The sequence below is a fragment of the Erpetoichthys calabaricus genome, chromosome 2 (genome assembly GCF_900747795.2).
Source record: "Erpetoichthys calabaricus chromosome 2, fErpCal1.3, whole genome shotgun sequence".
NCBI classification, from domain to species: Eukaryota; Metazoa; Chordata; class Cladistia; order Polypteriformes; family Polypteridae; genus Erpetoichthys; species Erpetoichthys calabaricus.
Genome location: NC_041395.2, coordinates 83,022,483 through 83,047,271, shown reverse-complemented (window position 1 = coordinate 83,047,271; position 24,789 = coordinate 83,022,483). Strand labels below are relative to the sequence as shown.

Genomic DNA, 24,789 nt, shown 5'->3' with positions numbered 1-24,789 from the left:
TATGAGCTGCTTTTACTTCCTACATTCATTTGCATTTTCAAGCACAGAATAGAGTTAGTGTAGAGTATACATTTCATTTAGGGGAAGGTCATAATGCAACATGTGGGTGTTTTCCCTTTGTTTCCTATGCTTTTCTCATTTCAAAACTTCTATAACCTAATCAGTGAAGCATTTCCAACACAGCTGGAGAAACATTATGAAATGCATAATGTTGAAATAAAAGACTTGTTTAAAAAAGGTACTGTACATTAATGCATATAAATATATGTCCTAAGGTTATACAAATTTGAGGTTTGTTACAGGTGCAGTATCCAGGGTTGCAAGATTTCCAAAATCACAGATCAGGACAGCCACCATTTTGAGCAACCAAAATAAAAAAATGTTAAGAAACAAAGGAAGACAAAAAATAGATCATTTTAATTAAATTACAATTATAGATTTATAAACATGTATAATCTAAACATATATGTACAGTAATCCCTCCTCCATCGCGGGGGTTGCGTTCCAGAGCCACCCGCGAAATAAGAAAATCCGCGAAGTAGAAACCATATGTTTATATGGTTATTTTTATATTGTCATGCTTGGGTCACAGATTTGCGCATAAACACAGGAGGTTGTAGAGAGACAGGAACGTTATTCAAACACTGCAAACAAACATTTGTCTCTTTTTCAAAAGTTTAAACTATGCTCCATGACAAGACAGAGATGACAGTTCTGTCTCACAATTAAAAGAATGCAAACATATCTTCCTCTTTAAAGGAGTGCGTGTCAGGAGCAGCTCACACCCACTCTGTCAGGAGCAGAGAAAGAAAGAGAGAGAGAGAGATAGAGAGAGACAGAGAAAAACAAACAAGCAAAAATCAATACGTGCCCTTCGAACTTTTAAGTATGCGAAGCACCGTGCAGCATGTCGCTTCACGAAGCAGCTGCACAGAAGGTAGCAACGTGAAGATAATCTTTCAACATTTTTAGACGAGCGTCTGTATCGTCTAGGTGTGCGAACAGCCCCCCTGCTCAATCCCCCTACGTCAGGATCAGAGAAAGTCAGCACAAGAGAGAGAGAGAGAGAGAAAAGTAAGTTGGGTAGCTTCTCAGCCATCTGCCAATAGCGTCCCTTGTATGAAATCAACTGGGCAAACCAACTGAGGAAGCATGTACCAGAAATTAAAAGACCCATTGTCTGCAGAAATCCGCGAACCAGCAAAAAATCCGCGATATATATTTAAATATGCTTACATATAAAATCCGCGCTAGAGTGAAGCCGCGAAAGGCGAAGCGCGATATAGCGAGGGATTATTGTATATGTAATAAGAGAACAGGTATGTTTGGTATAACTTGTAACATGTTTTATGTTACATATAATACAACACGATATATGTAAACAAAATGCAGATATGCAGATACGACTTACCTTGTTAGTCGAAAAGTCTTTATCAGTATCAGTTCACGTTCAAAATGAATTACATATGAGCACCAGCAGCCATGATGAGCACAAGAAATGTACGATGAGACAAGCACACAATGTACATAAACAATTCAAACACTCAGATTCAGCTGACAGTTACAAATTTTATTATAAAAGGTGGTATGCCGGCGGTTTACAAAGATTTAATTAAGATTTTTTTTTAACATACAATTTTTATTCCATCAGGATTTTCAGAGGCAATGCGGGACTGAACTTGGAACAGTCCCACTCAAATTGGGATGTCTGGCAACCCTGGCAGTATCTGAGGTCTTGGTAGAGACAGGTTGTGGGTAACCACTATGGGCAGATCTGCAATATCTGTATTCCCATCCTTAAAGTTCTTTACTCATTGTCTGACACTGCTTGAGTGAATGCAGTGCTGGAGACTTTTTACATGTACAGGAATTCAATTGTTGCACATTTTTTAAATATGTTTTTGTTGGCTATAGCTTCATGCTAAGCTATAAATAAGTAAATGAAGCAGAAAATGTTCTTTTTCAAGTATAAGACAATGATAGATCGAACTACTAGTTATAATAACTCACATTTCAATGTTGTAAAGCATCTCTAGCTAATTCCAATATTCTAATCACTTTTCTTTTGGTTTTCCTAAATACCAGTGAATATTAATCTGTTTTATGATTTGTATTATGTCTGGTCTCTCAGTCTACTTTCATTTTCACAATCACCACACTCATATTCATGAAATCCTACTTGAATGTGCAGTATTTCTTGTTCTGGTTCCCTATATTTCTGGATTTACTAACTGATTACTTAGAAAGTTCAGTGTAACAAACAATTCACTTGACTGCATGTTAAAGTGCAACACAAATTAAATGTAGTCTAAAAGTTCATAGTTTATGGTTAAAAGCAGATGATACTAGTTAAAAATTAGCTCATCCATGGAACTTCTATTAGTTAATATTGAGCTCCCCAAAATGCTAAAGGGCAAAACCAGTATGATATGAGGAGGATTCTCTTTCTCGCAGGACGTATACCGCTGCTCGCGTTGAAGGGGGGGTCTTAATGCATGCTAAAGAGAGCTGGTGAGCTGCGTGTTCTGCTTGTTGTGCTTTGCGTCGATCATTTAAAAGCCTGTACAGCAGCTGTCCTTTTGCCACTTTGCATCTCTGCCGCTAGTGTTGTGAAGGGCGTGTTTCAGGGGTGAGGGCTGAATGCACACTAAGAAGATGCGCTCGGATCATCTGCTGGTTGCTACAGTTGCTGCTGGCGTGCTGCGTGTTCTGCTTCTCGTTGTTTTAAGAGCTGGGAGCACATGAAGAGTATCTGCCAAAAGCATTCCAACAACTGAGAGGTTAGATGTCTGGGAACTTGTTTTAAATTGTTTGTAAGTAGGGTGTGACGTGCAAAAGTCAAAGTCTTACGGGTTTTACTTCCTAAGGTTATAATGTCTAGTCTCGCGTGTCATCAAAGTGTTTCTCTGAGATGATCAGTTGTCGATCGCTTCGCTCAATCCCCCCGGAGGCGTGCTACACTCCTACCACTTCGCGTCTCTCCCGCTCGCATTGTTAAGGGGGAGAGCTGAACGCACGCTAAGGAGAAGCGGACAGATCAGCTACTGGCTTTGTGCTGCTTCTGCCAATGTGCGTGTTATGCTTGTTGCACTGCGCATCAATCATTTAAAAGCCTGTGCAGCAGCTGTCCTTCTGTCTCACTGCCTTGTCTCGCGTGACGTTAAAGTGTCTCTCATGGGACGTCAAATTGTCTTCTGAGAAGATCACGTCTTGACAAGATTTTTTTTCATAATACACAGACTAAGAAAATGCAGGACCACTTGGGGCTGCCAGATAGGGCTCAAACCACATTGTCTGAGTAGACAGAAGTGATTCCCATGTGTCATCTGAAATTAGTTTAGGGCGAGGGCTTAAAAGCCACTTCTGTCTGAAAGAGTAAACACAGTATTTCTGCCTAATGATGCAAGGCCATCCAAGATAATGTGAATTGTAATAATGGTTATGAAATTAGAAGTTAAAACAAAACAAGATAACCTAGGACTGTTTGGGTGAATCCACTAAAAAAACTTATGGAGAGATGTGGGTGGAGCAATGCTTCATAATCAAAAGCTGATTGACAAATGACTTTCAAACCTTATTTTCACAAAAACAATAATTCCTCTATAACTGACTGTGTTTTTTTTTTCCTTTTCTCAACAGTTTAGTTATCAGATCCATAAAAAGGAAGGTTGGAGTGGTCTCAGATATACTGTATGAATCAATGAGCATTAGATTAATTTTGTGGAGAACAGGCCATTCAGCCAAATAAATCTATCAACCACAATTTAACTAATTTCTCCAGAATAACTTTAAGTCAATATTTGAAGGTCCTTAATGTTCAAACGTCTACCATGCTACTTTGTACCATATTATATGAACTATAGTTCTAGATAGATAGATAGATAGATAGATAGATAGATACTTTATTAATCCCAAGGGGAAAAAAAGGGAAATTCTCTGTCTAAAGATACATTTTCTAAGGTTTTTGCAAAAATTACCTTTGACTAGTTTTCATGTGTGTCTTCGTATTTCTGTTGAGGATACAATTTTATAATCAGTGCTGGGATTGAATATACCGATTCCATTCATAATTTTGAGTGCTTCAGTCATATTACCTCTTTTTCTCGGTTTGCTTAAACTGAAATGGCTCAGTACCTCCCCATAGTTTTAGAGTAAGAGTTGTTCTTATCTGGACTTTCTATAGTGCTACTTTTTTTGCAATATGGACATTATGGTTTTATTAGAGTGTTACATTAATCCCTCGCTATATCGCGCTTCGACTTTCGCGGCTTCACTCTATCGCAGATTTTATATGTAAGCATATTTAAATAGATATCGCGGATTTTTTGCTGGTTCGCAGATTTCTGCGGCCAATGGGTCTTTTAATTTCTGGTACATGCTTCCTCAGTTGGTTTGCCCAGTTGATTTCATACAAGGGACGCTATTGGCAGATGGCTGAGAAGCTACCCAACCAGAGCACGTATTACCTATTAAATGAAACTCCTCAAATATATTGTGTGCACGGGGGCTGTTCGCACCCCTAGAATATATGGCCGCTCCTCAAAAAACACTGAAAGATTACCTTCACATTGCTCTCTTCCTTGCTGGGCTTAAATGTGGCTGCTTTGTCAAGCCATATGTTTCCCGCATGGTGCTTCGCATACTTAAAAGATCAAACAGCACGTATTGATTTTTGATTGTTTGCCTTTCTCTCTCTCTCTCTCGCTCTGACATTCTCTGCTCCTGACGGAGGGGGTGTGAGCAGGGGGTAAGGTTGTCCTCCTGGCACTGCAAGCAATCTTTGCTTCCATTTGGGAAACAGGCATCATTCCAACTGACTGGAAAACAGGACTTCTTGTCCTTAACTGGAAACGGAAGGATGACCTGGATTGTGGCAACTATAGAGGGATAACACAACTCTTGGTGTTGGGTAAGGTCTATGCTAGGGTCATCCTCAATAGGATCTGTAATCACTTGCTCACCTACCAGCAACCAGAGCAGTCTGGTTTTAAGCCTAAGAAGTCTACCATCAACCGCATCCTGGCACTGATGGTTCATATGGAGCGCTAACGTGAATATCGTCAGATGTTCTTTGCAACCTCTGTTGATTTTCATAAAGCTTTCGACTCAGTTGATCAAGCTAGCCTGTGGGACATCCTGAGACTTTGTGGGATCTCCTAAGTTGATGGATATCATGGTTGGCCTGTACACTGGTATTTTGAGTGCTTTGCAGAGTGAAGGCAGAACCTCTGCATTTTTCCCAATTGATTGTGGGGTTTGTCAGGGATGTATTCTCGCTCCTACTCTGTTCAATGCTTGCATAGACTGGGTGTTGGGCAGGGTCGTGGGATCCAGTGGCTGTGGGACAACTGCTGGTGAAGAGAGATTCACTGATCTTGACATTGCCGACGATGCTATAATGTTTGCAGAGTCAATGGAGGCTCTGATTGGAGCTCTTGAGAGACTGAGCAAGGAGTCTGAGTGTCTGGGCTTGCGAGTATCCTGGATAAAAACCAAGATCTACAAGTGTATGCCACTGCAGACTTGACTGCCTGTTACTCTTCATAGTTTGGTCCCGGAACTGATCTCCAAGGGACATTACTTTTAATATCACCTAATTCAACAGAAGCTCACCATAACCCTTTGCTTCCTGTGTTTAGGCCAATTTTGGACCCATTAACACCTTAAGCTTCTTTTAGTTTGCATGTATCCTCTCATGTGGTAGTTTATCAACTATCAACTGTCTTCTGAAAATTAAGATTAATTGTATGAAACTCACCTGTTTAACAATATGCTTTTAGTGTTTACTCAAATTCTAGCATATTAGTGAAACAGAATCTCTCCAATATAATGCCATGTTAACAGTTCACTGGTAAATTTGTTCTTGACTCGTGTTGCTCATATTTTGCTTCTATCAGTTTACCTGCAATGTTCAATAAACTTACTGGAATATAGTTACTTGGATTAGCTAGCTCACCTATTTTATATAATATGACAACATTTGCTAGCCTCCAATTGGTGCAGTCACAGGTAACTTTGTGACTCAATTGATCTGGTATGGAGATTTTATTTCTCATCTGCATGTTTGAATTGGCACAGGTTTTATGCTGGATGTCCTTCCTGACGCAACCCTCCCCAATTTATCCGGGCTTGGGACCAAAGACGATGGGAGAGGAGGAAGGAAAACAGTGTGGAGTTCAGAGTTGTAGTTTTGAATATTGAACCAGTGAATGGTAAAGGGAGAGAGCTGGCTGATATGATAGAGTGAAGAAAGTGTACATGAGACCAAGTGGAAAGGGAGTACGCCAGAAGCATCGGGGAGGGTGCAAACTGTTCTACCATCATGTGGACAGGAATAGAAAAGGGGTAGGGGTAATTGTAAAGGAAGTGTATCTTAGGAGTGTTTTGGAGGTGAAGAGAATGTCTGACAGTGTGATGGGCATAAAGTTGGAAATTAAAGGGGTAATGTTAAAAGCCATCAGTGCAAATGCTCCGTAAGCGGGTTGTGAGATGGAGCAGAAAGAAGACTTCTGGATTAAGATAGACGAAATGGTGGAGAGAATACTCAAAGAAGAAAGGGTGGTGAACAAAGTTGATCTTAATGGAAACGCTGATAATGGGAATAGTAGTAATGAGGAGGTGATAAGTCAGTATGTCATCAAGGAGAGAAGTGTTGAAGGGCAGATGGTGGTTGATTTGCAAAAACGATGGAAATGGCAGTGGTGAATACATATTTTAAGAAGAAGGAGGAACGCAGGGTGACATATGAGTGGAGGACAGTGCACACAGGTTGACTATGTCCTATGTAGGAGATGCAATGTGAAAGATATTAGAGACTGTAAGGCGGTGGCAGGGGATAGTGTAGCTAGACAGCATTGATTGGTGGTATTCAGGATGGATTTCAAGTTGAAAAAAAGAAGAAGAGAGTTATAATGCAACCAAGGATCAGGTGGTGAAAGCTGAAAGAGGAAGCCTATTTTGTGAAATTCAGAGAGGAGGTGAGACAGGCACTGGGTGGAGGTGAAGACATGATAGATGGTTGGAACACCACAGCTGAAGTGGTAAGGGAGACAGCTAGGAAGGTGCTTGGTGCGACATCTGAATAGATAAAGAAAAACAAAGAGACTTGGTGGTGGAATGAGAAAGTACAGGAAAACATAAAAAAGAAGAGGTTGGCGAAAAATAATTGGGATAACAAGAAAGATTATGAAAGGAAGCACGTGTAGAAAGAGATGTGGCAAAAGGTGAAGAAAGGGGTGGTAAAGGCTAAGGAAAAGGTGTATGCTGATCTACAGTATATGAGAAGCTAGAAATAAAGGAAGGAGAAAAGCACTTGTACTGATTGGCCAGACAGAGGGACCAAGCGGGGAAGGATGTGCTGCAAGTCATGGTGATAAAGATGCAGTTATAATTTTGCTGACAAGTGGGGAGACAAGTGAAAAGATTACTTTGAAGGACTTATAAATAAAAAAAATGAAGAGAGTATAAGTTGGATGAAGTGGAAATAGTAAATCAAAAAGTACCAGGGATGAACAAGGCTACAATGAGGGAAGCTATGAAGATAATCCAAAGTGGAAAAGCAGTTGACCTGGATGATACACCAGTGGAGGCATGGAGATGTTTATGTGAGATGGTAATAGAGTTTTTAACTAAATTGTTTAACAAAATCTTGAGAAATGAGAATATGACTTCATGCCAGGAAAGAGTACTACAGATGTGATATATTTTTTACAAGTATTGATGCAGAAGTACAGAGAAGGTCAGAAGGAATTACGTTGCATGTTTGTGGACTTAGAGAAAGTGTATGACTGTGGTGAGGGGTACGTTTGGAATGACAGCCTGGTTCAAGGTGAGAAAGAGATTACATCAAGGATCATTTCTGAGGCCTTTGCTCTTTGGAACGGTGATGCACAGGTTGTCAGAAAGGACAATGGACTATGATGTTTGTGGGTGACAAAATGTGATCTGTAGTGAGAGTACGCACTAGGCTGAGGTGAACCTGGAGAGGTGGAGGTACGCACTGGAGAGAAGGGGAATGAAAGATACTAGGAGTAACATGGAGTAGATGTGCATAAATGAGAGAGAAGGTGGTGGAAGGATATGACTGAAAGGAGCAGAGGTGGTGAAATTAGATTAATTTAAATACTTGGGCTCAATGGTCCAAAGCAACAAGAGAGTGTGGCAGAGAGGTGAAGAAGAGAGTGCTAGCAGGGTGGACTGGGTGGAGAAGAGTGGTAGGAGTGATTTATTATAGATTAACTACAAGAGCGAAAGGGAAGGTTTATAAAATGGTACTGAGACCAGCTATGTTGTATGATTTGGAAACGGTGGCACTGATGAAAAGACAGGAGGCACAGCTGGAAGTGGCAGAGTTAAAGATGCTACAATTTTCGCTCAGAGTAATGAGAATAGACAGGATTAGAAATGAGTACATTAGTGAGACAACATGGGTACAACAGTTTGGGGACCAAGTGAGAGAAGCTAGATTTAGATGGTTTGGACATGTGCAAAGGAGAGATGAGGGGTACATTGGGAAAAGAATGGTTTAGGATGGAACTGGCAAGCAAGAGGAAAAGAGGAAGACCAAAGAAGAGGTTTATGGATGTGGTGAGGGAGGACATGAAAGCAGTCAGTGTGGCAGCAAACCCTAAATAGAAGCAGCCGAAATAAGACGACGATAGGTGAAAACTCACAGCATTTTCTATTTTATAGTCAGTATATTCTACTTCACCCGTACCATTCCTGATAAATTTCTTAACTATAAAAATTCTATATAATAAGGGAGTGCTGGAAAAGATACTGCAAATGTGTAAGGTACTTGGATGAGTCAGTGGAGATCCACCCCAGTATTCAGAGAGGCATCAGGATTATTTTTTGTGGATTGTGTGTTTTTATTGTGTATTACACCGTTTGTTTATGCATCTTTCATTTGTTAGAATAATCTCTTATTCATGGATATTTCAGTCTTATTTTTGGGCTTGGGCTGAAGAGCAACCCTCACAGCAGATGCCTTATTTTGTTTACCACTCTGTAGTAATAGTAATTCATTTATTATACTTCTGACAATCAGGCAAACTATAGGAATGCAGAGGTTACTGTAGTAAAGTACTGTAATCTTTCTTACACAGGTTATAATTAAAATGAGTATTATATTTGTTGCTTTCAAAAAGTAGTAACATGTTTTTGTTGCAACTGTAATATAATGACAAAATTATAATTAACTTTCCACAATCTTGTGAAAATTTTGTGAAACTTTACAAAATAAAGTCCCTTATTGTATGAAACAATCAGTTTCACTTAGAATATCACAAAAAAACATAAAAAATGTTAGAATATGCTAATTCAGCAGAAATCAATGACTTGGTGTTTTAATTGTATTTATGCCTTTACACTTGATTGGGAGCTATTCGCTTATGCTATTCACACAGCACTAAATGTCTGACAGTTTATGAAGGCACAATATCTAATTGACAAGAACTCAATTAAGAATGTGTTACTGCCATTCACATCTTCAAATTAGAAAACTTATAGTAACCTTTTCAGCTTAATATTACGTATTTTTCTTACTCAATAGATGATTTTAAAATGTAGAAATAAACATCAATTAATTCAGGAAAACCATATCACCAACAGAATACAGACAAAAATGATAATTGAATTTATACTTTCACAATATTCATAAATTTGAGGATTTCATTATTATTTTTAAAGTACTACATTTTAGAATGCATTTTGATTTTTATTATATTTGATGCATAAATATAGCTTGAGCTCTGTTTCTCCCTACGTGGGTTAAATTTTACAATATAAATTATTTGATAAATATGATAATCTCTTCAAGAAATAAGGGGAAAAATGTATATAAAAGCATGTAGAAATCTATTGGCTAATAGTAACAGACAAAAAAATTATTTTGGATTCAACATTAATGGATAAATTTGTTATAAAGTGAAGATCAACAGTGTACCCAATAGCCAATGATGAGTCTCATTACAAAAAGAAAAAATAGATTTTAACAGACTACAGACTACACTGCTACCATGAGCAACAGCCATGGTACCCAACACAGAGTATCATTTTCTATTCCATAACATTGTATAATTAAGATTGAAAGGCCCCACGGCATCGTTTCCAAATTCAATCAACAACTTTCACTATGAAAAAAAAAACTTAAGGATATTATTTATAAATAACTAAATAATTAACTTCTTTTTTTAACTGAAAATCAAATAAAGTAAAAAGCAGGCACCCACTGTATTATTGCCCTTTAAAATTTTAAACTCTTCTATGATGCTACCTATTAGTCTCAATTTGCTTTAACTGAAAGAAATGAATCTCCTTTAGCTTCTAAATACACAGTAGTAACTCATACCCAGCAACTCTAGAATTAGTCTAGTAACCCTTCCCTGCACTTCCTCTAGTAATATTATGTCTACTTCAAGACACTGAGACAATTGTGGACAGTATTTCAGGTTTAACCTCACCTATGTGTTATACACATTATACATTAGCATTTCCAAAACCTGCTAAATATTGTTCAAGGCCATACGGGACAGAGAATATTTTGGCAGCATTGGGATCAAGGTGGAAACCAGCTCAGCATAAGCATAACGATTCTTGGTTTGTAATGCACAAAGTGTGCTATGTATTCTCATCAGATTTATTTATTTATTTATTTTATGTGGATTTGTTCCCTGGACACACTTACTTTTACAACGTGGGCATGGATTTTTACATGCCGAGACTCGTCTATTCAAGTACTCAACTTCGAGCACTGAGAACAAATGCCAGTGCCGTTGTGGTTCCCTATTTACCTGCCGAGGTAAGAAGGCGGTATCGTGGCAGCAGAGCTGGCAATAAGCTAAAAATGAAGCGGCTTGCGAGAAAGTGGTGTTTTAAGCCTTCGGTGCCTTCTGTGATTCTGGGGAATGTGAACTCAATCTCAAATAAGATCGACGAACTGGCTGCGCTGGTGAAAAATGTCAGAACCTACAGAGAATGCAGTTTGTTGTGTTTTTGCGAAACGTGGCTAACTACCACCATCCCAGATGCTAACGTGGAGCTACCCGGGTTTAGCACAGTTAGAGCGGACAGAGATGCAAGTACCTGTGGGAAGCACAAAGGAGGAGGACTCGCTCTCTATGTTAATACACGGTGGTGTAACTCTGGACATGTTAACGTCAAAGTCTCCACTTGCTGCAGGGACATCGAACTGTTGGCCGTAAGTTTGCGTCCCTATTACTTGCCCAGAGAGTTTGGACACGTCATTGTTGTCATCGTGTACATACCTCCTCGGGTGGACGTGGAGACAGCGAGTGACATCATCCATTCTGCTGTTGCTAAGTTACAAATGCAGCACCCTGAGGCGCTTGTGCTAATCGCTGGAGACTTTAACCATGTGACACTGGACAAAACATTACCTGCCTTCTCCCAGTATGTGGACTGTAACACCCGGGGAAATAAGACTATTGATTTACTGTATGCAAACGTTAAAGACGCATACAGCGCCATCCCGCTGCCTGCGCTTGAGAAAGCAGATCATAACCTGGTTCTGCTTCAGCCTCACTACAAACCAAGAGTGAGGGAGCCACCTACAACCACACGCTCATTCAGGAAGTGGTCCTCTGAGGCAGAGCAGGCTCTGAGAGACTGCTTTGGAATTACGGACTGGGATAACCAGCAGGGGTCACATAGTGAAAACATCGAAGAGGTTGTAGACTGCACTACTGACTACATCAACTTCTGTATGGACATTGTAGTTCCAGTAAGAACAGTATGCTGCTATGCTAACAACAAGCCATGGATTACAAGTGACATCAAGGGCCTTTTGAACCAGAAGAAAAGGGCTTTTAAAGGCAGTGATCAGCATGAGCTCAAGCGCGTGCAGAAGAAACTCTGAGTCCAGCACAGGGCGGCAAAGGAGCAGTACAGGAGAAAGCTGGAGCAAAAGTTGCAAAATAACAGCATGAAGGATGTATGGGATGGGATGAAGATCATCACTGGCTGCAGCTCGAAGTGGGGTGCCTCCATCGAGAGAGACAGGGAGAAACCAAACCTGATGAACAACTTTTTTAGCAGGTTTGACCACCCTAACCCACTCTCACTCTCACCTCAGAGTACTGCATCCTCCACTCATCCTTCTGCTGATACCAGCATAGGAGAGATTACCCCCCACCACAATTACAGCAGCCCAGGTAAGCAGAGAACTGAGGAGACTTTGTGCCAGCAAAGCAGTGGGTCCAGATGGAGTATCGCCACGACTGTTGAAGGCCTGTGCGTTGGAGCCGGGGAGTCCTCTACAGTGCATTTTCAACCTGAGCCTAGAACATTGGAGAGTCCTGAGGCTTTGGAAAACATCTTGCATCACCCCAGTCCCAAAGGTATCATGTCCTAGTGAGCTGAATGACTTCAGGCCTGTTGCCCTGACGTCACATGTGATGAAGACCATGGAGCGGCTGCTGCTTCACCACCTGAGGCCACAGGTCCGCCACACCCTTGACCCTCTGCAGTTCGCATACCGGGAGAAGGTGGGAATGGTGGATGCCAACATCTACATGCTACACCGATCCCTCTCCCACTTGGACAGAGGCAGTGGTGCAGTAAGAATTATGTTTCTGGACTTCTCTAGTGCCTTCAACACCATCCAACCTCTGGTCCATAGGGACAAGCTGACAGGGATGGGAGTAGATTCATACCTGGTGGCATGGATCGTGGACTATCTTACAGACAGACCTCAGTATGTGCGTCTTGGGAACTGCAGGTCTGACATTGTGGTCAGCAGCACAGGAGCGCCGCAGTGGACTGTGCTTTCTCCGGTCCTGTTCAGCCTATATACATCGGACTTCCAATACAACTCGGAGTCCTGCCACGTGCAAAAGTTCGTTGACGACACTGCTATTGTAGGCTGCATCAGGAGTGGGCTGGAGGAGGAGTATAGGAACCTAATCAAGGACCCCGTGATTATCAGAGGTGACTGTGTGCAGAGGGTAAAGACCTATAAATACCTGGGAGTGCAGCTGGATGATAAACTGGACTGGACTGCCAATACTGATGCTCTGTGCAAGAGAGGACAGAGCCGACTATATTTCCTTAGAAGGCTGGCGTCTTTCAACATCTGCAATAAGATGCTGCAGATGTTCTATCAGACAGTTGTGGTGAGCACCCTCTTCTAAGCGGTGGTGTGCTGGGGAGGTAGCATTAAGAAGAGGGACACTTCACGCCTGGACAAACTGGTGAGGAAGGCAGGCTCTATTGTAGAACACAGAGCTGGACAGTTTGACATCTGTGGCAGAGCAACAGGCGCTGAGCAGGCTCCAGAATCCACTGCATCCACTGAACGGTACCATCTCCAGACAGAGGAGCAGCTTCAGCGACAGACTGCTGTCACTGTCCTGCTCCACTGACAGAATGAGGAGATCGTTCCTTCCCCACACTGTGCAACTCTTCAATTCCACGGGGGGTAAACGTTAACACAATACAAGGTTATTGACTGTTATACCTGCCTCGCACTCTCCACCTTGCATTTTTTAACTTGCACTGCATTTTTATCACTCTTTAATTAATATTGTTTTTATCAGTATGCTGCTGCTGGAGTATGTGAATTTCCCCTTGGGGATTAATAAAGTATGTATGTATGTATGTATGTGTGTGTGTGTGTGTGTGTGTGTGTGCGTGCCTGCCTGCCTGCCTGCCTGCCTGCCTGCCTGTCTGTCTGTCTGTCTGTCTGTCTGTCTACCTTCCTGATTGCCTCTGTATACTTACTAGTCAGTAACAATCATTGGTCCACTAGTTTCTCAAATTTCCCACAAAGAATATTTCATAGCTTCAATGTATTTATGTACAGGTGAGCTTGTATAAACATCTTGAGATACCACAGTATAAACTGTTTCGTCTCAGTAAGATAAAACATTGAATAGAACCCAGCTGCCTTTCTAATTGTAAAATGTCTTTCTGCCAGTAGAGGGAGACTAATAGCCTTAACCAACTTGGTTACATTTATATTTTGAAGTTAATTCAACATTAGTGACTGGAGATTTTTGTTATGAGACAAAATGTCAGCACCAACATGGACAAAAGTACTGCTAGGTGTTTTTAAGTTGATCCAGGGGTTTCCACAACAGAAAAACCTTTCACTTCCATGATGTTCTGTCCTTGGTTTTTAGTTTAGTTGTTATTTTTTGTCTTTTTTCACTTCTAGAGTGAAATGTAGATAGGAATCATTTGTTGAAATTTAATAAGACCACAATATTGTAAATGATTACTAGTTTATTGCCATCTGGCTTCAACCACTGCTAGATTGTGCATGAAATTATAAGAGTCTGACTTTGCTTAAGTATGTTCTGTGATTGTAAGGTAGCAATATCCACTGATCATGGTACTGGAGAATTGTTGATGTGTTGCACGGTGATTAAACATACAAACAGGAATTTCCCTGTACTCTGTGCATGCAACAATCTTGAGCTTATAACCCTATGAAGAATTTAAACATATATGGCACGCAGAACACTTGAACACACAATATCTTCATTAAAAATAGGAAAATGATCACAAATGAGCTGATAATGAAAGCAGCAGGTAAATAAATGGCAAATAATATTGTAAAAAACCAAACTGATTAGCGTGACTTGTGAGTGAATTCATTTTATAGTTTTTCTAACTGAAAAATTCTCTGTTGCTTTACATTCTCCTATGGAGAACCACATACATTAGGAAGCAGAAATTCAGGTCCCATCTGGTGGAAAATATAGTGTAATTAATGTTGGGAGCCAAATATAATTATACCAAAAGGTGATAACCACTGTAATTTTACTCTGATGTGATTTAAGCTGTAAGAAGAATGCTATTGGAAGATTTTTTTAACATAAAAAGTGATATACAATGCTATCTATCTATCTAACATCACAAGACACATCTTCCATCCATCCATCCATCCATCCATCCATCCATCCATCCATCCATCCATCCATCCATCCCAATCCTGGTAATGCATTTTGTGAAATGAATTTGGGTTAGGGTTACTTTTAAAAATTGTTAAAGTGACAACTGGAACTGTGTTAATAAAACAAAAAACAAATTGCTGCCCTTATAGTGTATATATAATGTAGTGTTATGTACAAGAATATTTTGTATAATACTGTATCTAAAATCATTCAGTCAATAAGCATTTATGCAGTTTATAGGCATGGGAAGGCGCAAGCTTTGGGAGCTGCAGCATGCACAACCAAGAGAAAACAGCACCCAAAGGTTGTTAATGGTGTCACGGATGTGTGCTTGGTGGACCACCTTCAAGGCTTGACTGAGGTAAGCAATATCTTCTCTTTCATTCCCAGGTTGGAGAAATCACTCAGTGAGGAAACCTCGAGTCCTGCCTACAATATCTGGAACAAGCTCTGCCACTTCTGGATGTGGCATCTCATTTGGACTCTGACAGTAATGGAGCTCCAGTGCAAACTGCTTAACTGCTTGCTATAAATGCAACCTTGGGATGTTGCAGCTGACATTTCTGTTGTGACTTAGTGCCCCTGTTATTTTTTTTTCTGTTCACTAAAAGGGGTTCGCCCAGTAGGCTTTCCACCTTGTGGATTTTCATGGTCTGTCACTTGGTTAAACTGGTAATCTTATAAAGATAATTTAAAGGGGAAGACAATTATCTCAAATAAATGTATACACTGTATATCTGAGCAACAGTCAACCATAACCTTATTTTGACAATAAAACATAAAAACAGAGTTGTCTCATCGCATACTGGACCTGCAAAAAAGGCGTTTCTTCAGAAGTGTATTTCAGATTTATTTTTTATTGTATTTAAAGATACAGTTGTCCATTCAGCCATTATCAAACCAGTTTATTCTATTCAGAATATCCCTTTCATAAGAAGGTAGAGGACTGTTATTATTTTCTGTTTCTCCCAAAAGTTATAAGACTATCTGAGCATCTGTTTTAGTATAAAGATTACTGAGTGCAGGTAGTCTGCTATTAGGTAGAACGCCCTAGTCCTTTGGGATCTAAGGATCATAAAACAAAAGATTTGTCAGGTTTATTTTTTAACTGGGTACTTTTCTTTGGGATAAATGGAGGTGTAAATCATTCTTTTGTTGAGTTATGCTCAGCTGCTAAATTCCTTCAATGATAACCTTGTGCAATGAGAGTATAAATTGTTAGTCTATTTTTGATTGGCAGCTCTAAACTGACCTGAAATAACACTGTAAAGGTGAAAATGCTTTTAACCCAAACAGAAATGTTTTCTGTTGTGTGCCCGATACTCTCTCTGAATTTCATAGTGGCAATTTTTCATGTTTATCGACTCATGGTAGAGTAGATGAGAATCAGCACCTCCAAATCCGAGACCATGGTCCTCAACCGGAAAAGGGTGGAGTGCCCTCTCAGGGTTGGTAGCGAGATCCTGCCCCAAGTGGAGGGGTTCAAGTATCTCGGGGTCTTGTTCACGAGTGAGGGAAGAATGGAGCGTGAGATCGACAGGCGGATCAGTGCGGCATCCGCAGTAATGCGGGCGTTGCATCGGTCTGTCGTGGTGAAAAAGGAGCTGAGCCGCAAGGCGAAGCTCTCAATTTACCAGTCGATCTATGTTCCTACCCTCACCTATGGTCATGAGCTATGGGTAGTGACCGAAAGAACGAGATCGCGAATACAAGCGGCTGAAATGAGTTTCCTCCGCAGGGTGTCTGGGCTTTCCCTTAAAGATAGGGTGAGAAGCTCAGTCATCCGGGAGGGGCTCAGAGTAGAGCCGCTGCTCCTCCGCATCGAGAGGAGTCAGATGAGGTGGCTCGGGCATCTGATCAGGATGCCTCCTGGACGCCTCCCTGGTGAGGTGTTCCAGGCACGTCCAACCGGGAGGAGGCCCCGGGGAAGACCCAGGACACGCTGGAGGGACTATGTCTCTCGACTGGCCTGGGAACGCCTTGGGATTCTCCCGGAAGAGCTAGAAGAAGTGGCCGGGGAGAGGGAAGTCTGGGCATCTCTGCTCAAGCTGCTGCCCCCGCGACCCGACCTCGGATAAGCGGGAGACAATGGATGGATGGATGGATGGTAGAGTAGAATTCAACTGGAAATATTGCCTTTTAAAAATATTATTTTATAATTTGTAATTAAATATTTTTACAATTTTTTTAATGTTTATATCTGTTAGCAAAGTGATTAACTGTGAATAACATTATAAACATTTAAGGCAAAAAATAATATAATGTATATAAAGTATTTACTAAGTTTTACAATACTAGTTTATTGTAAATCTATAGAAATAGTGTAAAAATTGTGCAATAAAAACACACTTATAAGACATTAAAATTGGATCCAATCGACACAATACTTTGTTAAATGTATAACTCCAGGTAAATATTCTACACCACTGAGCTACGATATCTAAAGGAGATGACTGTACTCATTGAAAGAGTGACATACTGCCATGAACATAGTGAATGTGTTGCTGTTTAAAAAGGCTATTCATATTTAACATAATTTAATAGGTCTTATACAGAGACAAAGCAACTGCACACAAACAGAATTGAAGCATTTCTCCTTATGTTTTTGTCACAGGTAACCAAATGCATTGTGTCCTAATTATAATGTACTTACACCAGGTTGCTAAGGGATGCCAGGCTGAGCTGCTGATGTTGCTGGGTTGCCTGCTGTTGCGCCTGCTGCTGTTGCCATGTGGAGATGTTGCCTAGCGACAAACTGCTCGGTGAGCTGAATGCCTGGAGAGCAGATAGGTCAGCACTTGTCAGCTGATATTCTGAGAGAAAAGTGATACCATAGGAAGATTAATATGTGAAAACAACAAACTTATGTACATTTCACATCATATGCTTTCCTAATGTGTGAAGAATCTAAATATAATCATTAAAACAATTAGAAAAATCCACTGTTTTTTAACACTTTCAGGCAAGTAACAAGTAAACACCAGAGACAAACTACACACACTAACAATTTCATGTATCGCACACCTAATACTTTGGATGATATATTCAACCAGAGACTTCATGATGCTTTGCTAATGCTAGGTAAATAGGAACATACAAACCACATTGAGCTGAATGGCCTCTTTTCACCTAAACAACTGTTTCAACTTGTGCAACTCATGTGTAGATGGATTTCCAAGGTCACACAGGAGCATATGTAGTATCTTTCTCATGGTGAATACTTTTGATCAAGTGTAATATATTATCAACACCTTGAATCCCTACAGTTTTGTCTGACAGTTTACCATGCTCAGCGATTAAACTACAGAAATTACTGACCTAATTAGTGTCCTACAGTATATGCCAAAAGCAAACTAACTCCAAGAGTTCCACTAAGTGGAGACACAAACCCACATTTATAAACTTTAATTACATTTGAGTTTCGATTACTTTATCTTATAATTCCTTTTTATTTTTCTTTATTTGCATTTATCTATCTAAATCAAAAATGAAACTAATTTTACCTGCATTGTATGCTGTAGGCATGGCAGAAAATGGCAGTCCCTGTGTTAAGAGGCTGGGTGTTGCAACAGAAACCACAGGTGTGGTTAATGGCTGTGTCACCTGAGAGACACCCAACCTCTGGGCATTCTGTGAAAGAAAAAGATAAAAACACAAAATACTTAAGTATGAAAGTTTACATTAATTTTGTTTTACTTATGTCTTTTAAGATTTTTAAAAACTGAAAACTACTCTTAGCATGTAGCTTGCTAAGTAAAAAGAACAAAAATGTAATAAAAAAAAACATTAACTACTGTTAACCCATATTTAAAAATAATTTGCACCTGCTTAACTAGATAAAACACTCACAGGATACTGCATAATTGTGTCTATTATTATTAATTCAGAGTTACCATATAATATAATAGCAAAACTTTTGCAAACTGGAGTAGCTGTAAAATTGAAGAAAATTACCAGATTGGGAATAGAAAACAAATTCCTGGCTAAGTGTGGTAAGAAAACGATCCAGTGAAATAAATACAAAATACAGGAAAACAGAGCTACCTGGTGGTATAAATTAAAAATACAAAGAAATATAGAGAAACAAAAAGCTGAATAAAATACACAGCACAAATACTAAAGTATATTCTAGTCCAAAAACACATCAAGATGACAAAATTTTATTCAATAAAATTATTTCAAAACAAATATATTTACATCAGTAAAAAAATCTGCAAGAACCCCAGATTAAAAAGTGAAACGATAGCCATTTAATAATAATAATAATAATAATTTTTTACATTTATATAGTGCATTTTTCACTACTCAAAGCACTCTCCACAGAGTTATAGAAATACTTGTCAGATTCAAATTGGAGATGGGCCACACCTTGGTAAGGTACAATATTTGGATTTGAATAAAAAGCTGCAAGAACAGACATGGTACTGGGAATGTGCTTTTATTCCTTCAAAGCATATAAAAATGTTAATATCCAAATTTATAATAGAACCAAAAGCAAGTTGAGATGAGGATGTTATCATCATAGTGACTTTAATCTGTAATCTGTTTAACTTGTAAATATAATCGGAGAAACCCAACCAACAGTACAGCACAAGAAAAAAAGTTCATAGATGTACTCAATGATCATTTTATTTTTAAACCTATAGATCAAAAAGCCTAGGCTTAACATTCAGTAATAGCCAACAGAGAGGTCATAGTTTCTAAGTAATTGTATCATTACGTGCTTGGAAGACTATATACAAAAGCTAAAATAAATGCAATTTTAGAAAGCCAAATGTTGGAAAGATGAGGAAATGTCTAAAAATCACAATGGACTTTTACATACAGTATAGAGATAACTGACAAATACCCGGGTAGATTAAATGATACATACGATGCAGAACATGTTCATCCCAAAACTGTAAAGTAAGACTAACTACTTGGTTGAGGAGTGAGAAACAGATGAAGTACAGTAATCAGTATATGAAGGAACAGCATCTGCATACAAAAAACATAACTCCAGGACTAAATGTACAGCTAATAAGCACAACAGAAACATTTTAAAAAAATCAGTATAGAATATCATTCAAAATGCAAAAGTAGCCATAAGAGCTTCTTTCGGTAATTTGGCATTAACAGAACAGTTACATGAACAGGAACTGAAGAGCTATCTACACTGATAAAACATTTCTAGCTAAAACATTTCTTATATTTTACCTATATAATAACAGAATTTCTCTTATCTTCTTGCAGTATAAATAAGTAAGCTGATTTGTGTTTTGTAACAAATAAAATTAAGGTATTTACTCTTTATCATGGCTAGAGAGTAGTGATAGTTTGCATGTTGGCCAGATATGAATGTCACTGTTCACATGACAATACTGCTACTTCTACTACTGCTACCACTACTAAATTGGATAATAAGTTTTATTTAATGAAAAGAAATAGATTAATTGTTACTTTCAACTAATCAATTGATTCTGAGGCTGTATCACAGTACAGTGGTTAGCACTGTTGCCTCAAAACTTTTCAAAATATTTTTAAATAGGTTGTTTTTATGGGACAAGCAGAGTTTTTACTGACAGCTGGACAAGAAACTATAGATTTTAACTGCACTGGATCCATGATATTAATCTGCTCTAAAGACATAGTTTACATTAAAATAGACTCTTTAAATTTATATCAAGAATGTGACTAAGACTTGTCTAATTTTATCCAAATACTTATGAAGGAGTAAAACATGCACTGCAATGATATTTTACAGTTACCTGCAGAAAATAGTGAACAAGAAATCTGATGAAAGACATAAACCAGCCTTGCATTAAGAGAATGGTTGGAGTTAAAAACAAATATAATTTCTATTTTAGACTGGAACCCTATAGCTTGGATCAACATATTCTAAGCTGATGTTCAGGGTTCTTCTGTGTAATTAATACAGTAGACCCCCGTGAAGTTGCGGTTCAGGGTTCACGGATTTTTTCTTAGAACCTAACTATTAATTGTTAGCGGAAAGCGCAAATATCCTCCATACTTTTTTATGGCTTTTTTCGTGGCAATACTGTGCTGTAGAGAGAACAGGAAGCAACCACTGAGGAAACGCGGTTTGGGATGGTGAAAGTAGCCAATCCAAGAGTGTTAGTCATTTCTCCTTGCTGCTGATTGACTGCTGCCATGTGACGCATCTCCTGGTGAGTGGGTTTACCACCGCTGAGGGAAACGCGGTTTGGGATGGTGAAAGTAGCCAATCCAAGAGCATTATTCATTTCTCCTTGCTGATAATTGACTGCTGCTTTGTGACTCATCTCCCGGTGATTGGGTTTACCACTGCGGTTTGGGATGGTGAAAGTAACCAATCCGAGAGCATTATTCATTTCTCCTTGCTGATGATTGACTGCTGCTTTGTGACGTGTCTCCAGGTGAGTGGGTTTACCACCGCTGTTTGGGATGGTGAAAGTAGCCAATCCGTGAGTGTTATTCATTTCTCCTTGCTGATGATTGACTGCTGCTTTGTGACGCGTCTCCAGCTGAGTGTCCTCATGTTTTCCATTTTGTTATTGTTTTGTTATTTTTAAACACACACGATGTCGTCAAACCGCTCTGCACCTTCTAAGGTTTCTGGAACTGAGCCTAAGCGCCAGAAGAAGTTTAAAACACTCCAGGAGATGGTTGATTTGCTCCGGGAACTAAAAAGTTATGCTGTAGTACTGCGCCACTATGGCATTAACACTAGAATTACCAGAGCCTACGAAAAAACTCGTAAATCCGTCCCACCTTAAATCGCGTCTTAGATCCGTTTGCACCTCTCCGCCAGAGTCCTTTGTTATCTAAATGTGCTGATAAACACAAGCTACTAGCAGCCAGCTATTCCATCCCCCCACCGACTTAGAATGAACTTCTCTCCTAGCTCAAGCCTTGCCTTGATTTGATTACCTGGGATTGAAGTGGAGTTTTACAGTGGAAATAATTCTAGCGTTATTTGGAATACACGCAGTTCATGTGTGTTCCATTTCTATAGTAGGCTGTGCAAACACATTTTTAAAACAGAAACGTTTTTCATATTCTAATATTATTTATTAATATCTGTTACGGTTCTGCCTTTTTGGATTGCGGCAGATTTGGAGACAAAGTACATGTGTAATGCCACTCCTTATTTAGGAAAAGATCCCAGTCGTCCCACGGGAGAAAGACTTTCCGAGTCTGTGGTCATAAAGCTTATGGAGCCATTTCTGGACAAAGGCAGAACCGTAACAACAGACAACTTCTTCACGTCACTTTCGCTGGCTAATAGACTGCTGCACCGCAACACAACTCTGCTTGGCACCATGAATAAAGTGCGACGGGAACTTCCACCTGCAGCTAAAGTCAGTTCAGTACACGAACAATTCTCCACGCTGGTGTTTAGATCTCCCAGTGCCATGCTGACAGTGTATGTGCCCAAAAAGATGAAGTCTGTCTGCATTCTCAGCACAATGCACCATGATGTGGAGATTGGGCAAGATAAAAAAAAAAAAAAAAACAAACACGGTCACAGACTACAACCACATGAAGGTATGCTAATGAAAAAAATATTAGTGTGACAAAGTATTCTGGTGCTATTCTGGTGATAAAATGATTTCTTCAAAATGTCACATATATTTGTCTTTCTTTTTTCCCCAGCGTGGCGTTGACATCATGGACCAGAAGGCGCGTGCTTGTTCAGTGCGAACAGGAACACGCAGGTGGCCGGTTGCTGTGTTCTACAACATCCTTGACCTAGCAGCGATGAACGCACACGTACTGTATAAGGCATGCACGGGGTCCGCTGAGAAAAGAAGAGTGTTCATGGCTCACCTTGCAGAGGAACTTCGTCGTCGCTTCTTACAGGAAAAGGCGATGGAAAAAGAAAAGATGACACAGCATCAACAAACTTCCATTCTAAGACCTCAGCTTCCCCCAGGGAAGAAAGTACAGTGTCAGGTGCTCATTCACTGTAATAGGAACCATAGCACAGAGAGGTGTGTACACTGCAACAAGTACACATGTCGTAAATGTAGGAATGGCGGACCTTGGGTGTGCGGGAACTGTTAATATTTGAATGTGATGATTTTATATAGCGCGGATCGGAAATCAGCAGTTCTTAACATTGCACCACGCAAGCTGTCGTATCAACCACCAACTGTAACTTGCTTTCTTTATTCTTCGGTTATAGTCTTGAATAAAAGTGCACTTTTATTTATGTGAAACCAGCTGCGTCAGATGGGGTTGTATGGATTGATTCTGAATGCGACTGCGAGAATGAAAAGTGAATTTAAAAAAAAAAAAAAAAAAAGCTAACCTTTACCAGTATCATAAGTTACACCGGCTGTTACAGACTGAAATCAAATTTATGTTGTTATTCTAAAATTGTAAGAATAAATGCAGTTCATTTCTCGAAGTGGAGCCGTGCGGGATCGAACTCGCCACCCTCTGATCCCCAGTCAGGAGCTGATACCATTACGCCACTGCGGCGGTTGTAATAAGTGTGTCAATGTGGCATGCTAACGCGGCTTTTTTTTTTTTTAAATTTTTGAATGAAAGCGCACGTGTTCTCTTATTTGTACCTTTTGTGAAAGTGTTTCTTTGATATATGGACTTCAGGATTCATACGTTATATAGTTTATGCCTACATTTTGTCATTTACTATTAGAATATGAAAAACGTTTCTGTTTTAAAAATGTGTTTGCACAGCCTACTATAGAAATGGAACACACATGAAATGCGTGTATTCCAAATAACGCTAGAATTATTTCCACTGTAAAACTCCACTTCAATCCCAGGTAATCAAATCAAGGCAAGGCTTGAGCTAGAAGAGAAGTTCATTCTAAGTCGGTGGGGGGATGGAATAGCTGGCTGCTAGTAGCTTGTGTTTATCAGCACATTTAGATGACAAAGGACTCTGGCGCAGAGGTGCAAACGGATCTAAGACGCGATTTAAGGTGGGACGGATTTACGAGTTTTTTCGTAGGCTCTGGTAATTCTAGTGTTAATGAAAACACCATATGCTACATAAAGAAGAATGAAGCAGTTTCTGTGATAGTGCCAAAAAGGAAAAGACCGTAAGGAATAAAAATATCGTCAAGATGGAACCTTGGCACCAAGGTTATTATAGTTTTGCCTTTTTATATTAGTTTTTATTTCTATATTTTATCTGACCTTACTTGGAAATTCAGTTTAGTTTTAGTTTACCTTCATCGTGTATTTTTAGTTTTAGTTAGTTTTTATTTCACAAAGACATTTCTATTTTATTTTTATATACATGTATATATATATATTAGTTTCAGTTTTAGTTTTAGTAATTATGACATGGAGCTCCTTTGGAGTTAGTTTTGTGTCACAATCAGACAGAATTGTACACTTAACAGATTTGGATATGAGTTTAATGTTAGTGGAAGCTTACTACACTGCCTGGTTTACTATCTGGTTTTGTTTTTGTCTGATAAAAACAAGCATAATCAAAACTAGACACTGAATATGAACAATTTTACACAATTTTATAATTTTTAAAATATTTTCTCATGAAAATCACAGGGGCTTAGGAAGAACAGGGGTCTTAGACTTGAATGAGTGTGCAGACCCCACCTAGCTGTATTGAGGGAAACAATGAACAACAAGCATGTAGTGTGAAGGTTATGGGCAGTGAGTCTTGAATAGACCACCATAAAGGACAGTAAACCCATAATGAGCAGAGCAAGAGCAGGTAATAGGAGTATGGACAGTCATAAAACAACAGAGACAGCATCTGAAATTAACAACAACATATACATTATCTAAACCTGTTTATCCAGAGTAGGATTGCAGGAAATCTGGAGCCTACCACAGCAGGTTTGAATGCAAGGCAGGAAAAATCCCTGGTATGCAATATGTATGATAAGGC

At 39.4% G+C, this 24,789-nt stretch overlaps 1 protein-coding gene across 4 annotated transcripts in view; it reads right to left on the bottom strand.

The window, feature by feature from the left end:
- The window catches only part of mef2d (myocyte enhancer factor 2d), a 266,627-nt gene that overhangs the window by 9,218 nt on the left and 232,620 nt on the right, over window positions 1–24,789 (bottom strand). For all 4 annotated transcript variants that reach the window (XM_051923305.1, XM_028794001.2, XM_051923306.1 and 1 more), the window contains 2 exons: window positions 18,422–18,548; window positions 17,572–17,731 (listed from right to left, as the gene is read on the bottom strand). In XM_051923305.1, coding sequence (XP_051779265.1) covers window positions 17,572–17,731; window positions 18,422–18,548 — 287 coding nt within the window. The remainder of the gene's footprint in view (window positions 1–17,571; window positions 17,732–18,421; window positions 18,549–24,789) is intronic.